The 17328-nt window shown below is 40.1% G+C and overlaps 2 protein-coding genes across 2 annotated transcripts; one reads left to right on the top strand and one right to left on the bottom strand.

The window, feature by feature from the left end:
• Positions 1 to 369: 369 nt before the first annotated feature.
• On the bottom strand, positions 370 to 4821 carry lhcgr (luteinizing hormone/choriogonadotropin receptor). Its single transcript, XM_047603574.1, is given in 16 exon segments — positions 370 to 1075; positions 1077 to 1165; positions 1168 to 1494; positions 1497 to 1921; positions 1923 to 2135; positions 2241 to 2297; positions 2350 to 2547; positions 2786 to 2860; positions 2959 to 2992; positions 2995 to 3017; positions 3122 to 3199; positions 3316 to 3390; positions 3529 to 3603; positions 3694 to 3768; positions 3903 to 3980; positions 4706 to 4821. Coding segments are annotated over 16 exon segments (2109 nt in total). The 3' UTR covers positions 370 to 904.
• A 1100-nt stretch (positions 4822 to 5921) lies between these two features.
• sft2d1 (SFT2 domain containing 1) lies at positions 5922 to 17247 on the top strand. Its single transcript, XM_047603199.1, has 8 exons — positions 5922 to 6246; positions 6936 to 7022; positions 9178 to 9260; positions 11280 to 11361; positions 11702 to 11737; positions 11841 to 11899; positions 14509 to 14538; positions 16646 to 17247. The coding sequence occupies exons 1-8, from the start codon at positions 6181 to 6183 to the stop codon at positions 16683 to 16685; spliced, it is 483 nt and encodes a 160-aa protein (XP_047459155.1). The 5' UTR covers positions 5922 to 6180; the 3' UTR covers positions 16686 to 17247.
• Positions 17248 to 17328: the final 81 nt, after the last annotated feature.

Genomic DNA, 17328 nt, shown 5'->3' with positions numbered 1-17328 from the left:
CGTCACAGGGTTCCCACGAAGGCGGGACCGAGAGTGGAAACACTGAAAAACAAACTCCACGCAGTAGTAAAAAATCTGACAGATTAAAATACAGACACAAACAAAACTCTTGGTATTTTATAAGCGTACAGTATATGTATTTATTTTATTCATTTTCTCCCATTAAAAGCTAATTTTCCTCGTTGTTTTTAGGATAGATACAAATATTACAATAGGCTATGTACATATAGTATATGTGTGCTACAGGAAAGCACAGCAGGTGATCTCTTTTAATCTCTACTTCAAGATGTCAAACAAATAAACAAATAAATAAATAAATAAATAGGAGATTCATCTGTCCAACTCCTCCACCATGTGGTCATTTTGGCATCCAATCTTACTAAAGCTAACAATAACCAGAATGAAACAAATGAAACGTTTCTCTTTGAAATCTTCCATCCTCCAGCTGGTTTCAGTCATACCACACATTTGGTAGATTGACTGTGGTGAGTTAATATTTATCACTAGATTCTGGACTTCCCCATTTCTGTTACAGGAAACCTTTTGTCCATTTACTTAAACACTGACATTTTTTTTAAAGTTCATTCTTGAAAGTAACTTTTCAATGGTATTCACGTCACACTGTGAATGCCATATTTTTTTTACACCCTGTTTTGACATGTGGTAAGCAGAAAGAAATATCGCCCTAGTGATGAATGAAGGCTTCGTTCCATTCCCAGGATCCACTGAGATACCTGACTCCACAGAACCGTCATCAGTGATATAAGTCATATCTGTCATATCTCCAGTGAAAAAGGCTTATTTGTCATTAAAATTCAATCCAATGCAATGTTTTTTTCACATTATACACATTTAACATAATATGCAGCATGTCATTTAATGTGTTGTCACAGATGCCTACAAGTCAATAATTTCCTTTAAATCCAACATGAATGTCCTGTCGATGTCTTTTATCTGAAATTAAAAGTCTTGTCTCTCTCTTTCTGGTGACCTTCCTGTCCTCACTCTGGTGGGGGATCTTTGGTGCCATGTCAGTTAGTTTCACTCCTGATTGGGATCCTTTATAAAACGGACCTCAAGTTACTTTTGATGGCATTTTCTGAACAGCAGGCCTCCGTGCGGTAAACGCTGGCCTCGCTCTTACAGCAGTCCATGGAGCTCATGAAGCCTTGGTGAAGATTGCGTAAAGGAAGGGATTGGCACAGGAATTGATGGGGAAGAAGAGGACCGGCAGGATCTTGGAGTTTGTCACTGTGATGAGGGGAACCTTGAAGGCAGCAGAGATGGCAAAGAAGGAGATGGGTGCCATGCAGAGAAAATCTGTGAAGATGAGCACAGCCATGCGCTTTGCAGTCCTGGTGTCAGCACTTCTCTCGGGGACCTCTGGGTTCTTTACAGCCGGGTAGATCAGCACGTAACAAACGAAGACGACAATGAGGGCGTCCACGTTGAAGAGCAGGATGATAATGATAAAGGCCTGTGCCAGAGGAGTGCCAGAGGAGTCTCTATGTCCATGCTGACTTTGGCGTAACTGCTCACACCAACAAGAGGCAGCATCCCCATTCCCAGACAGATGAGCCAACCAGCTGCCATTATACCAGCTGCCTGCGTCAGAACCAGGTGGCGCTCTACGTGGAGAGCATTGGTGATTATGTGCCAGCGCTCCAGGGTGATGGTGGAAAGTGTGCAGACTGACAGCACACCACCAAACACAGACAGGAAGCCTGCTGCACTACAACCAGGCCCCATCTGCCATTCAATAGCATGTTGACTGTAGCGTCCATGTGTTCGCAAGTCTGCAGTCATGTGGCACATGAGGAAGCGAGGCACCGTCAACTTGTTGCGGCTGGTAAAGAAGACCAGGAGCACTGTCAGGTTACCTGTGACAGCCAGTATATTGATGAACCAAATGGCCAAATGGAAAACTGAAGCCTGCAATGTCCTCACAGGGATTGAACGCATCTGCTTCAGGTGTGCAAACTAACGTTGATCTGGTGGAACAGAAGTCGAGCTCTGGATAATGGAAATTGACATCACTGAAGCCATCATCGTCCACGGAGAGGTCAACCTCAGACAAAAATGGCCAGTCTACAGGCAGAGTTGTGGCTGCTGACCCTCCAATCACAGGCTGAATCCTGCTTTACAAAGAGAAAAACAGTTAAAGCAAAGACGTTGCTGCTCCTAAAACCTTATTAAGTCTGTAGACACCAAGTTCAAAACCACAAAGGCAAATATTTTACCTTGCTGATGGATCACTCTCATCGCAAGACATTTACTCCCAGACTCTAAGGTGTGTCCTCACCACTGGCGCTCGAAATTTCATTCACAAGCATTGCCTGATCACTGCACAGTATAAGTCACCTGTGAGCGTTCCTGCTCAGCAATGCACAGCAGTGGCTGTTGTAGGTGAGATGAGCCTCTTGTAGGCTCCTCAGGCCCTATGGGAGAGGCAGACTCTTCAAGGCATACGCCGACTGAGCAAACAACACCAAAAGTGACTGCAGGCCCTGTGATGGCAGCTCTGTCAGAGCTGTTGCAGAAACATCCCTGTGAGGTAACAAGAACAATACGAGATCACCTTTGTGGCCAGTTTCTAAGTAATTTAGTGTAGTATGTGTGAAATACTTCAGAAGCAATGTTGGTCATTACTAGAAAGCACATAAAACCAATTTATGAAGACATGACACCTACAGCATCAGAAGTTTTCCCTTCTTCTGCTATTCTCAAGAAATCGCTTAGATTTACAGATAAGTGAGAAACAGAAGGTTTTAAAATAGTCACTTAAAAGACTCCGAGGCCAGTGGCTCCTTTGAAAGCATCTCTGTGGATCACTCTAAGATTTCGATTATTCTTCAGTACCCTAAACACAACAGAAAACAGGTTAAGGAGCAAAACTTTAATGTTTCACAAACAGTAAAAAAAAAAAAAGAAAAAAAAAGGAATGATGCAGCTGAGTACAGCTTATCTATCTCCATCCTGCTGAAGCCATTTCTCTGATGCCATTGTTGAACAGGTTCCTGCAAACGTCAGACCCGTTATGATTGTGGTTAACACTCGTTAACACGCTTTTCCTTTCTTACTAAAACTAAAGCTCTTTATAGCAAAAGTGTGCGTCACTCACATTGTGATGTATTCTTTTGTCATGCCACTGAAAGAGTTCGGAGGAACTTCTAGGAAATAAATGTTGTCACATATATGCCTGGAAATCAAATAATTATAGAAGTTCCATGAAGACTCCACAGCAACGCAAGCTTGTCATGATTTGTGTTTAGTTTTTATTCTCCCTTCCAAGATTTTAATAACAAACGTACTTACAAGATGAACTCGGATTCAAGCAAATTGATCAAAGTAATGTCAGGAAAAACTGTTATGCCAGTGTTTGAGATGCTCCTTTCAAGAAAAGCAAAATGGTGTCATATTTTGAGGAACATTAATATAAACCAAATTGAAACTTTGCCGAAAATCAAATTGCATGCTCCTGTCTAAGGTTGGAGTTTTAAAAATGAAGATCATTGTCAATGTTCTCACAAGTAGCGAAGTTTGGGGAGGTTGTTGAAGGTCCCTCGGTTGATGTGCATCAGATTTCTTGTGTTTTCGATTGAACTGAGATGTAAAGTATGAGTCGACGCTGAGCGGCTGCACTACGGTGATTGTGACTATGATTGAACCAGAGAATCACAGAAATAGACTCACATTTCAGAGAGGTTGGGCAGGTTGTTAAAAGTCAGTGTCTCAATGGTTTTCAGGGTTACACTCTGAGAAATCTCACTGAACATATGCAGAAACAAAGCAATGAAGCAGTTGAATTGTGGCACTCAGTTTAGGAGTCCTACTCCTATTATGGTACATTCAATTGACAATGCATCCATTTTTCAGATTAGTTTAAATTCAAGCCTCATCACTGTTATGTTAGAAGTAGAAATTTCAAATCCTCAAATGAATGGCTTGAAATTGTTTGCAAAGACAGGGGATAGAGAAACCTGGAAAAGCAAATGAAGAGGATGCATAATTAGAGACATCTTGACCAAATGATCTCAAGGCATTGTGGGAAAAAAATATTCTCCTGCAACAAGATTTAAAACAGTTCATCTATATAAAATTTATAAATAGCATTACAGCTTTACGGTTTGTCACTGTATTCCGCATTTCTTCTAAACCAAGATTATTAACTTTTGTTCAGTAAAAGTTTCAGACAAACAGAAAGTATTTAAAATATACTATTAATATGTCAGAACCGAAAGTCCCTGGAGTGTCGGTGGTATTTACGTGCACAAGGCTGCTAACCTTGGTGTTCACGGACACTTATCAAGGGAGACTGAAAGTTCTGTGATTTAGCAGAGGGGGGGTCAAGATTCCTCATCTTCAAGGCTTGCAACAGTCTGGTTGGGCTCTGATTCCCGGAAAGCATATAGAAAGGGAGGACGCACTGTTCCCTTGACCGTATTAGCAACTCGACATTTTCCTCACAGATAATTAAGGTTCTTCTGTTTTACACACACGCGCGCATACGCTTATGTGTCAGAACCATAACCATATACGCGTGTACACACACGCGCATATGCATATGCATATCAATGATTTCACCAGATTAGTTAGCGGCTGTAAAATATAAATAAATAAGGAGAAAAAGAAAAAAAGCACAGTCTGTAAAAATAACATAACATGGCAGAACGCACAGTCTTTTGTCCCTGTTACATTGTTGCACCTGATCGCGGTGGGGAAACAGCGGCAGATCCTCGGACGCACGAAACACGTGCATACCCCTGGTATGCAACATTTCTGGTACACCTGGCAGGAGCAGGAATGTGTCGACAGCGACATTCTCGTTGTGGCTGCTGTCTGAATACAAAGACGCCGTAATGGTTAGTGGGCACTTCCGCTGCGTGTTTAGTGTGTGGACCACATCACACCACAGTGTGACCTCACTTGAAAATATAACACAGATTGCACACTATCCTTTTGTGTGTGTGTGTGTGTGTGTGTGTGTGTGTGTGTGTGTGTGTGTGTGTGTGTGTGTAATTTAAGTGCATTTAAAGATAATTAAGAGCAAGACTTCTTCTGGTGTACACATAAAGACTTTAGCCAATGATCGTGTACTTCAGGACAGTGTGACCCAAAGTCAGAAGCCTCCCATAACGGTATCTCGTCTGGCGCCAGTTACACTGTTGATAAAGGCATGGCAATGTTAAATAACTTTGATAAAAAAAAAAAAATGTTAAAAAAAAACGTTTTCACTTGCTAACGAGTACATTCTGAAATTGAAAACTAATTAAGTCCTATGTGACTAATGAAGCTATAGGTTAAAAAACGCATTCACGACCATTGTGGTGTCATGAATTGCATGTGTTTAGACATAAATGTGTTTGACCTCCAATATGTTTGAGCATAGAATACGTAATGTTACGGTTATGCAATTAATTCTGCAGTGGATGGTGGTGCCATCGCAATGTGACTCCTCCGCACTGAAAGGATATTGAAAGTGCCAACTACCTTGTCGTCCTGTGTCCACTGGGTGGCGACAGAGACGCAGAAAAACAAGTTTAAGTTATTTTGTCAGTGTTTGTTGAGCATTTGTATGACTTAAGTGTTTCTTAAATAATACCAATTAATCATGTTGTATCAAGACACCAGAAATGCCACCACAGTACTAACAGTCATGGTGGTCATTGGTAGGTTAAGGAGGTTTGATTATACAGACGTTTGTATTGTAGGTCTGTATGTTCGTCAGAATTAGGTTGAGATTTGTTGTGAAGCAGGAAGTAGAAAGTGAACCAAGGAGTGGAAACTAAATTAACCCAACTGGCAGAAAAGACACAGAGTTGACTAGAGTTTCGGCGGCGATGTCACGCCAGCGTTGGCCACGCGCGTAAGGTCCGTGCGTAGGTCAGCGTAGTACTATAAATTAGGCTTAACAGTTGGGAGGAAGTGGCGTCGGACAGGGCGCATTCAGGGACTGATCTGCGGTCAGTTTTTTGGAACGCCTCCCCGTCGAGCTGCGCTCACTGAGGCTGCGACCAAACAGATCCCAACTCAGAAAACACTGTCCAGGAAGTCCAACTTTATCGCAAACGGCTGCGGAGAGAACTAGTGGACAGAAACGGCAGGAAATATAAGAGTTTCAGAAGGTCGTTGTTGTTTTCTTTCGTGTTTTTTAATTCTTGCCACAGCTACCCCACAGAGATGGACAAGCTTCGTCGTGTGCTCAGTGGACGAGACGACAATGAGGAGCTGGGTCTCACAGCTCAGGTAGCTCGCTACTAATGCTAACCTTGTTTTAGTTCATACACTTTAATGTTACACAGCACTATGTAGCCTGCTAGCCGTGTTTCCTGTCAGAAACTCTTCTCCCAGTGCTCACATACTGTTAATGTGGTTTTATTTGTGTTTTTTTCATAAAATTATCAGATAATAGTCGTTATTAAAAGATGCTAATTTACGCGTGATCTGTAACTAACTGACATTTCGCTATCGTAGACGTTGGGCAGTTGGCTAATGTTAGCCAATAAAGCAAGTTTCCTGTGTGTGTTTTAATTGTACCACTTACACTTGTCCTGCCTGTACACATGTCTTCATCATAGCATTTACCTTTTGATAAATTGTGTTTGTGTATTTGTACTTTTTGCACGCGTTCACGAATAGGAGGAACTACGGTAAGGTCTTACCAAATTGGTGTTTTATACTACGTGATTTCACTTTTTAAAAACTACTTCTTTTTCTCCCCCCCCCCTTTTTTTAAGGAAAAAATGTCTCTTTGCTAGCAGATTACAAATCGGTTGCTGTAACTACCCAACTACTGTGCCTGTGTGTGTTGTAAGATAAGGGTGCAGCTGGGTGTTATCTGCTTAGCTCAAGCCAACATGGTCAAATCATCAGTAGGAAGTCAGGGGGTCTTACTGCAAGTTTGTCTTGTGACATCCTCCTATTGTTCTCAACAGGTCCTTGATGCCAGCACTCTCAGCTACAGCACCAGAGTGAAGTGGTTTGTCATATGCTTTGCTGTAGGCATTCTGTGCTCGATACTGGTGAGTGACTCTTTCAAAACACTTCTGAATATCAACTGTGTGGCTTCACGCCGACAAAGAGAAAGCGTGAAATGCATTCACATCTGTTAACACTACAAACATTAGTCCACATTTGTGCTTACGCGTGTACATGTGTGTTATGCTGCTTACACTTAAAATGATTATGGTATTATTATGATAATATTAGTGCCCCTGTCTGCCCACACAAACAAACATGTCCCCCTCTGTCTGTTGCATTTAATTAGCACATAAAAGTTTCAGAATGACACTCAAAAATGTGACTTTAGCAGTTATGCAGATAAGAGGAAGTCATAGCCATACATGCCTTTAAGACTTGAAGTCACTGTGATAATTCACGCTAGCTCAGAAAACCACATTTCTATAGTTACATTTGCTGTTGAAAGATATTTTCACATCTACAGGCACAGCTCAAAGTCTAACTCCTATATTATATAGATTTAACACACAGAGAGTGAAACATATCAGCCCTTTTTTGTTGTTGTTGTAATTGTGATGACTGGCTTACAGATAATGAAAACCCTAAACTGTGTCTCATAAAATTTGAATATTATGGCAGGCTTCTGAAAAGTATGTTCGTTTCCATGCACTCACTACTTGGTACAGCCTCCTTTTGCATGAATTGCTCCATCAGTGTAGCGTGGCATGGAGGGGATCAACCTGTGGCACTGCTGAGGTGTAATGGAAACACAGGTTACTTTGATAGCAGCCTTCAGGTCATCTGTACTGTAGAGTCCAGTGTCTCTCACCTTATTCTTGACATAGCCCATAGATTCTTTATGGGGTCCAGCTCAGGCAAATTTTCTGGCCAGACAAGCAAAATAACACTATGTTCACTGAACCAGTCCTGCTGGAAAATGAAATCAGCATTTCCTTAAAGCTTGTTAGCAGAAGGAAGTGTGAAGTGCTCTAAAATTTCCCAGTAGATGGTTGCATTGACTGTGGACTTCAGAGAACACAGTGGACCACCACCAGCACATGACATCGCAATCCAAATCATCATTGACTGTGGAAACTTCACACTGGCAATGTGAATTATGTGTCTCTCCACGTCCTCCAGACGTTGGGACCTTGATTCCCAAATGACTTGAAAAAGTTCACTTTCATCTGAGAGGACACTGGACCACTGAGCAACAGTCTAGTTCCTTTTCTCCTCAGCCCATCTAAGACACTTCTGACATTGTCTGTGGTTCAGAAGTTTCTTGACTTGAGGAATGCAACATTTGTAGTCCATGTCCAGAGTGTGTCAATGACTGTCTTCTGGACATCTCTCCAGTCAGCAGTCTTCCCCATGATTGTGTAGCCTAGTGACCCAGACTGAGAGACGATGTAAAGGCTCAGAAAACTTTTGCAAGTGTTTTGAGTTAATTAGCAGATTAGGGCATGACACAACAAGTTTCCAACATTGAAAGTTTTCATTATCTGTAAGCCATGATCATCAAAATTACAAGAAATAAAGGCTTGAGGTATTTCACTTTGTGTAATGAATCTAGATCATATATGAGTTTGACTTTCTTTTTTCACATTATCGTAATTTGAGCTTCACCTGCACCAGTTAAAAAAACACATTATGCAGTTGTTATCTTTCAAATATTCGCCTTTACTTGGATGGTTAGTGCTGCGAACCACGACTGAATTAAATCTACACTTGCATACAAAAACTGCACATCCACTGGTATTTTAAAGGGCCCCTTAATTAGATTATTTCCTTATAGATATGTACAGTTTTTTTCTTTGTCTGACTTATAAGTACTGTCAAAGTTTCATATAATTGAAAACATGCAATAAATGTGCTCTAAACTCACCCTTCATATGGCCATAATAATAAAATAACTGTTGATCTAAATATTAAAGTTTAATTAATTGATCTTTTTATAGTGTCATCCAAGCAGTGATTCTTAAACACAGTCTTATTTGAGCACTAGGGGGAGCCAGCAATGTCTCTGTAAACCTTAAGGCATCAAACAGAAAGGAAAAAAAATAACATACTGTACATCAGAGCTTTCTGTCACTTTAAAGCCTGGTATATTTTTTACCTGCATGATATGGCTAGATTCTTTCCTTATTATTTTTTTTAATTGATGTGTGGTGAGATTATTCACTGTAGCTGACAGAGACTGTTTTGCTGCTTTATCAGGGCACAGCGCTGCTGTTCCTTCCAAATGGCATCAAGCTTTTCGCTGTCTTCTACACACTAGGGAATATCTCAGCTCTTTCCAGGTAAGACTCTTTAGTCCAATACAATCTAACAGCCACAGTCTGATATTGATGTGAACATTTTCCCACCTGTATGACACAGCGCCAGGAAAACAACAGATGATGAATAGTCATACAAAATAAATTTTCCTCGATGATTGCTGCACGTTGTTACAATCATCCTCAGCACAGCTTTGTATTTCCCCCAAGTTTGATGCAAGGCAAATTTGACAAAAGATTCATCGTGTAGTCATTAATTTACCACCATTTGCTTCTGCGCACTCATCACCTGTTGCTCGGTGTTAGGAGCACAGTTCCTGAGGAAACATGAGGTGTTTCCATTTGATTTATTTAAAGATGATACCTAAAGTATAGTCGGGAATATATATATATTTATTCAGATGTTTTATTATTACTATTTATTAGTATAATTTAATAATAAGCAGAAATGATTGCACTTAAACCAAGAAAAAATATGACTGAGATAAAGGTTTAGTATGAATCCTTAACAGTGAACAGAAATTTTAATTTATAAAATTCTATGTTTATATACATATAAGTTTCATATATATCCATAAGTTTGTCATTATTATGCAAGTTAACCTGTAGTCATGCATCTTAATTGTGTGTTACTTGTGGTAGAAAGGTAATGGTCACTGGGAATGGGGCAGCCATCTGTATTATGATTTCCTTACATTGTTTTTCTTATTGTATTATTTGGCAGTTTAAGTTTTCAATAAGAATACACTGTGTGAATTTGTCCTACTGTTTTTTCCTCTGTTTTGGTGGATGCAGGCTTAATTTCTACCCAGAGACACAGCCGTACTTTATCTTGGTATAATGCTTAAATAAGATTAGATATTATCTTTCGTACATATCAGCAGGGATGTTGGATTTGACAACTTTATGGATTATTTAATCAAGATAATCCTGGGTCTAAATCTATTAATGAGATCTTTGACTTCTGACAGACAGTGTACCATGGATGAGGGGTTTGTTGTCAGACAGAGCAGTCTCTGTTTTCAGGTATCAAATGTCCACAAGGTTTAGATGGGACAAGAAATCGGGTCACCTTCTTCATAAGCCCGGTTAACCATCCGGTACAAGGAAGGATCGTATTTTAAGGAGCCTCAAGTACTTCTTATCTGTATGAGACTTTGACTGCATACATCATTTCAATAAAGAATTTAGAGGATAATGCCATTGTATATGTTCCTGTCAATTACTTGACAAATTAAGTTCATTCTAACAATTATTTTGTTTTATTATGTATCAAGAAAAAATGCACTTCCAATCAAAATACTGTCCTGAAATATCACCAAATATCTGTATAGAATATAGATTGTTAGTACAGAAGAGCCAGTCTTACACTGTGCAGACGACAGATTTTCTTGTGCGTGGATGTCATTAGTGTCTCTGTCACAGTGAGCAAAAAAGGATCCATCCCTCCCAACAGACCAGTGGAGTGAGAGCCTACGTCATCACACTACTCTCATGTCTCATTTAACAGATGTGACGCTCCACAGACTCCGTCTACCCACTCGGCTCTGCTGTGCCCAGAGCTTCATGCCTCGTCAGTGGGGAAAGCCTTTGTCTTGCTAGATTCACTGATGTAACATGCGCATCATGTACGAGGTCCTAAATGTGTCGTTATGGTGTTGGCCTTGAAATATGTAAGCCCTTATTGTGCGATGTAGTCACATGTCAGAAGAGAGTAGTGGACTATTCTATAAGAATATACTCACAAAATACAATGAAATAGATACATTTTTTTGTTTTGTTCTAAAATATTTTATAAAGGTTGGTTATTATAATGAGACTTATACTTATCAGACCTAGTTAGTTAGAATTAGTAAGAGCCTGTATCCTAAAAAGACAAAGAATGACACACGTAGTATGAAAACTAATTGACTCATATTCACGTCAGTCATGGCTGCAATGTTTCTCACTGGAACAACAAAAAAGGATACACTCCAGCACCTGATATGAAGACAAAAGGATAATTTCTCAACATAATGTGTTCTGTTCTTGATTCATCTCAAGCACCTGCTTCCTGATGGGACCAGTAAAGCAGCTGAAGCGCATGTTTGAAAAAACGCGAGTCATAGCCACCATTGTTATGCTGGTAAATACTCTTGTATTTTACTGTGGTATTTGACGACTTGAAGTAGAGCCACATTTTTGACTGGATGTTTAACTTACTGCAATCGATACTTTGTTACAGTAATACCCAGAGATTTCTGAATTATTTTAAATTTTTTTTATTAGAAAAGCCAAGTTCACTTTAAGATCTGGTAATAATCCTCACCAGTACAAATTAAGGAACGTATCCTCACAAAGCATTGTAGTTTGGCTATGTAGATGTATTCTAGATGTTTCTCCGAACAATGAAATGTATTATCTGATACTAAATGTCATCCTGTAACCAGACACATGGCTAACTAATGATTTTCTTGTTCTACCAGCTCTGTCTCGTCTTAACACTTTGTGCTGTGTTTTGGGTAAGTATGTATGTAACAAAGATACAAATACAGTTGGTCTTAGGGATGAGTTTTCAACCAGTCCAATAACTGCTTTTTTTTTTGTTTGTTTGTTTTTTTACAGTGGCACAAAAAGGGACTGGCTATCATCTTCTGTATTATACAGTTTTTGGCAATGACATGGTAAGTGTGACAAGCCAGTCAATCAAGTTCTCGCACAGTTACAGGAAACTAACTTCAAACCTATTCTGATGAAGCCACCTGCTGCTGCTTCGACTTGTGTTAAATGTCACTGGGTCCATCACACCACTAAAGGTTTAAGCTTACCTATATCTGCAGGGACCTGCATGGCGGATGTTTACACTACTTTATCATATTTTTTGGTTGTGTCAAAGCAGTAAATGTGTTTAAAATGGGGTTTAGTTTTTTCAAAATGGACCAAAATAGTAAACGGCACACAATTTAAATGTCCCTGCCCTAGTTCGCCAGAGAAGACAGTGACATCTATTTGAAATACGGGTTGAGTCAGTGCAGCTGGTAGGCAGGTTGCCAGGTGTAATGGTAGGTTAGTATATGTTTGGCCTATAAAGGAAATGGTAGCGCCAGGATTAGTAAAGAGCTTCTCGTTTGGACCCACATACAGAGATTTGGCAAGTAGAGACAGACGGGTATTTACACTCGCATTGTTTACATGCAAGATGAAGTCTCTGCCAGCTGTCTCTGGTCATTAGGTGAAGTAAAATCACAGTTGAATGATCCAGTGTTCGTTAGTCATTAGTTCGCTTAAGTATGTCAGACGAAGACGATCTTAAATGCCTTTTACTTATTGAAAGGAAGCAGCTCTTAGATTGACAAAACATTGACCAAAAGTTTGTGTCCAAAAATCTTTTAACATTGCCTGAAAGCTTTAACCTGCTAAGATCAGTTGAACCGTGACTTTGTCATATTTGTGTTCATTTAGTTTCAACCCTTAATGTGATATTCTTAAAGGTTGCTTTTCATGGTTTTACGAGAACACAACTGGAACATATTTGGGATTTGGGCTCTTAGTTGGGGATTTCTTTTTTACTTAAATGTTTTGGGTTGTTTGGCCGACCCATTCGTGAAAACACAATCAAAGAACTTTCTTTAAATTAGTCTCAAATCCTTGGACTTGGAGATGGGCTTGCCAGAATTTGGTTCTTTAGGGTCACAGTTCAAGTTCTGTGTGACCTCACAGAACAGGTTATTGGTCTTAATATATCATATTCTGATTATGACAAACTTTCACATAGAAGTCTAATAGAGTCTAATTAGTAAATTGTAACTTGAGTGGGTTTCAGAGGCATATGTTTTCTAGTTGCTTTCATTTTAATTGGTAATATAGTTTGTCGTAGCCCCATTGTGTGTATATATATATATTTTGAACCGTGACCTGAATGTGTCTCTGAATTCTGGCGACGACAAGCTAACTAGCTAATTGATAAAAACACGCATCTAACAGTGAGACTGGCCACCATGTTTTCACAGCTCCAAGGTCAGTAAGGTTAAGCTTTACTACAGCAGTGTGATACTGTGACCTGTGAGTGATGTGTATTGACATGTCAGCAGTCCATTAATTTGAACATATTTGCTCAGGTCTAACAAAAGACTTTCAGTGTGCGGAGAAACAAACCCACAGCAACACAGGAGGAAGAGAATGGACATTTTCAGTGCATCACTGAGCAGGACTGTGTCACCCTCATAACTACCCTGCTTTTGCACCTACATGCACCACATTCATTTCCGCTCTGGCTGAGTTCTCAAAGGCATCACCACGGCAACCACAAGTCACACATCCCAAACTCATTCTTAGCAGACTGGGGGGGCATAGTGCACTCCCACACGTTGCGCTCAGACGTCTGCGCGAGGGTGGTTCTCTTAATACGTCGTCTCCACTGACCCGCACAGATGTGGGCAAAGTCCAGTCCCCAGGCTGGATCTGGCGAAGGGACCATGTGACGCTGAACCACTACAGACTGACACAGACTCGGGGATGGAGCGGGGGCCGTTTGACAGCAAAACATCAGTGGCAGATACACTTGTGTAGTTCAGACATATGGGACATTCACTTGATAAATCGGTACAGTAATAATAGCTGCGGCTCTGCACTTAACAAGACACATGAGGATTTTTCTTGCCGTCACACTGAGACTTGGGCTCCAGTTAATCATTCAGCTGCTGTACCAGATTCTTCACATATTTTAAATATATAGTGGGTGTTCGTTTCATCAGGGGATTTTTAAGTGGAACTTTCCTGTTTCTGGAAATTTCCAACACAATGTTTTAGTTGGTCTTTGCTCTGTTGAACTATCCATAACAATTAATGCAAAAACTAAAGTATATCCAATTCATTCACAGTCATGTGTTGTTAATCCCTGTTGATTAAGGGATTGATCAGAGATCCATTGGTCCACTGATCACTACTTGATGGTAAATTGTAACACATATTGGTTACAAGTAGCTATTTTATTATCTGATTAAGTACAAAATTAATCACAGGTTTTTTGTTAACTCACTTTTTTAAAAATATTCAAGATTACACTATAAAAAACATAAAATCCATCACCACCAAATTTCAACAACTTGGCTGTACATGACTCACTGAAGTAGCCAAAGTACATCATCATAAATGTCAACTTTGAAACCATCTTTGTTTTATACATATACTGTTTCTTGTTGGGCTCATCCTCACACTCATAGTTGGTGTCGTCTTGATTCTGTCTCAAACATAACCACACATATTCACCCTTTGGTGTGTTTCTCTCTTTCAGGTACAGCATCTCTTACATTCCATTTGCCAGGTAAGACGACAGGATTTTGTCTCATATATTTTGTCTACATTATGTTTATGGTCCTTTTTGTTACCATCTGCTGAGTGCGTTGCTCTCTGAAATCATTTTATTTGTGAGGGTGCACCTTTGCCATGAATCACTTCTGGAAATCAGGAGGACTCTAATGAGACCTTAATTAATTTTATCTCCCTTTTTATATTTCAATAATGACGCTACACACACAAAAAGACTCTCGGGAACACACTGAGCGACCCTTCAATGAAAACATGTTTTTATTTCCCTCTTGCCACTGTTTGCCTCCACCATATGGCCGTAATCCCCCGCTATGACGACTGTAGGGTCTCGGTGTCAAACAAATGGCAGCTTGTTGTTTCACACAGCTCTGTGCTTTAGCCCCCTGGCATCAGTTGTTTTGTCCGTATTATCAAAATGAAATGACTTATTGTGGAGTAATGCTCTTTCAGTCAGATTTACTGTAACATTTCTTCCCCAACGTAGCTTTTTTAAATTGCACGTGATGAGCTTATGTTAAGCTATATGGGATTAAAGCGCAACACAATTTTTTTTGATTGAATATTTTTCCCAAGTGTACCTCTAAATGGAATTTTGATTCAAAGACAAATTCCCAATACTCTTAGGTGCTCACACGTCAAATTGTCCCAAATAGTGTGTCACCTCAGTGCTTTCCAAGCCCAAGGTGTGATGTGATGTTTTGTCCGTGCAGCTTTAAGCAGGGTTATATCTCGTTTGCTGAGGAGTCTGGTTCCCCCCATGCAGCCCCCTTCCTTTCTAAGTGTCTTGTGTGTTTGGGCAACCCTATAATCCATCCTGACAGCTGAGAGATGTCCTATAACAACCCGTGTGCCCCCTCCCCCAGCCCAAATGCTAACAACAATGCAAAGCTGAGACAAAGACCTTCTCCTGTGTCACCCTCCCAAACGCCAAATTCCTCTGGAGGAATGCAGATTTGACAGCTAAATTTGGATAATTAAAACCCTCATGAGCAAATTTACTTACCATTCCTCTGATTTATCTGTTTTTTTTGTATATTTTATTTTTTAACACATCATTGTCCCATTTCCTTAAGCCTCTTACTCTAATCCATTTTTCATTAAACGTAGATTTTATCACTTAGCTCAATTGTTTATGTTGTTAGAGAGCAGATGCTTATTTTGATCTTCGTTCCTTTGGCTGACACGTTAAAAAGCATTAGGCTAGAGTCTTCACCTAAATAAATTGTGACACCTGGCTAGCCACAACACCACATGGCCAATGGACTTGATCCTTTAATGTATTTTACCTTGTTTCCTATTTATAACCTCCCATGCCTGTGGAGCACTAAAACCTGCTGCATTTGCACTTCCCACAGCGCTTTAAGACTACCGTTGCTCTGACATTTAATCAGAAATGGGGGGTGGAAACCTGTGAGACTGATTATGTATTCATGCAGGTTTTAGAGAAACAAAAATACCACCATCCCTCAATTTATATTTAAAACATCATCAAAACTAAAAAAAAATTGAGGTGAATGAGAGGAAGAATATGGGGATTTTGGTGAGTGTTTTTTGGGGGACGGGGGGGTCTAGAGACACGTGTCTCCTCTCTATCCGCTGACCTCCCCTCCTTCCTCTCAGTTCCTTATGCCCCCCCTCCTCCCCCTCCTTTTAACCTTGACGGGTTTCACACCTCCTCCATCGAATTTTGACCGTGGCCGTAGGCGAAGTCTGCATAGCAACACACCGATGGCAAGAGGAAAAAACTGTGTGAAGGGAAATGGAGTAGGCAGCCATCTGTGGTTGCCATGGTGATCGCTCTCATTGCATCATCCTTCAGCACGGCGTACCTGGAGAAAGGGAGCCCCCGTCGCTCCGAACATGTGGTGCTTCCCCGCCAAAACACGCTCACTTATTCATGAGCAGCCCCACCCAAATCACCCCAACAAAGGCTGCAAGTGCTTTTTTTGTCGCTTTTAATTTGGTACACTTGACGGAATCTTGTCTAGAATACCACGCGACTTTGTTTAGTTTTCTTCCACTCTCCATCTTCTTCATTTCACTGTTTCTAATGCTGGCCTGTTTCTTAGACAATATATCTTTTTTTTGTTGTTCTTCGACAGGGATGCAGTGATGAAGTGCTTCACAACCTGCGTGACATAGGTTAAAGGAAGTGCCCACAGTTTCCAATGAAGACTGGTCCAAATATGCAAATTGCAACAATGGTGACTTTGTAAAATATACTCAGCGTATATATTGTTCATACACTATATCTTCAAATTTTTACTGTGGCTGCTTCATACTGTGAATCTTTGCTTTTTTTAAGTCTAGCTATACGTCTTTAACTCTGAGGGTTATCACATAACACTGTCAGCCTTTTGCTTTTGATTTGAGGCATGGATGCAGTTAATGCTTAATATATTTAAAGATATTCCTTTATTGTCTGAGGCTTTTATATCATGTAAGTGCAGGGAAAATACTTTGACTATGGTATACAGAGTAGACTTCAAAAGTTGTGCCTTAACGTGATATATTGTGTATGAAGAGATCTGTTAACTAAACACAAATTCATATCTTAAGCGGTGTAAGATTTTCTTCTTGATTTTTTTTATTTTTTTTATTTTTAATTGGCGTTCTGGTTTCTTGCACGCAAGCAATACTAAAGCATCATCTCTGTTTTCTGTCTTTTTGACGCACTGATGTATAAAAAGGCTTTCAGATTCTATTCCGCGTTTGCGTGCGATTATTTTTCATCTCACAATTTAGTCACCGCTTCACAGATGATGCACTGGGGATACGTATATAT

The sequence above is a fragment of the Mugil cephalus genome, chromosome 13, assembly GCF_022458985.1.
Source record: "Mugil cephalus isolate CIBA_MC_2020 chromosome 13, CIBA_Mcephalus_1.1, whole genome shotgun sequence".
Classification (NCBI taxonomy): Eukaryota; Metazoa; Chordata; class Actinopteri; order Mugiliformes; family Mugilidae; genus Mugil; species Mugil cephalus.
The sequence above is the reverse complement of the archived record's forward strand: the minus strand, read 5'-3'. Positions and strand labels throughout refer to the sequence as shown.

Excerpts from the sequence above, each read along its gene's own strand:
- sft2d1 (XM_047603199.1), top strand. The coding sequence starts at position 6,181 with ATGGACAAGCTTCGTCGTGTGCTCAGTGGACGAGACGACAATGAGGAG. Across the intron at positions 7,023-9,177 it reads GCATTCTGTGCTCGATACTG|GGCACAGCGCTGCTGTTCCT; the intron begins GTGAGTGACTCT and ends CTGCTTTATCAG. Across the intron at positions 14,539-16,645 it reads TCTTACATTCCATTTGCCAG|GGATGCAGTGATGAAGTGCT; the intron begins GTAAGACGACAG and ends GTTCTTCGACAG.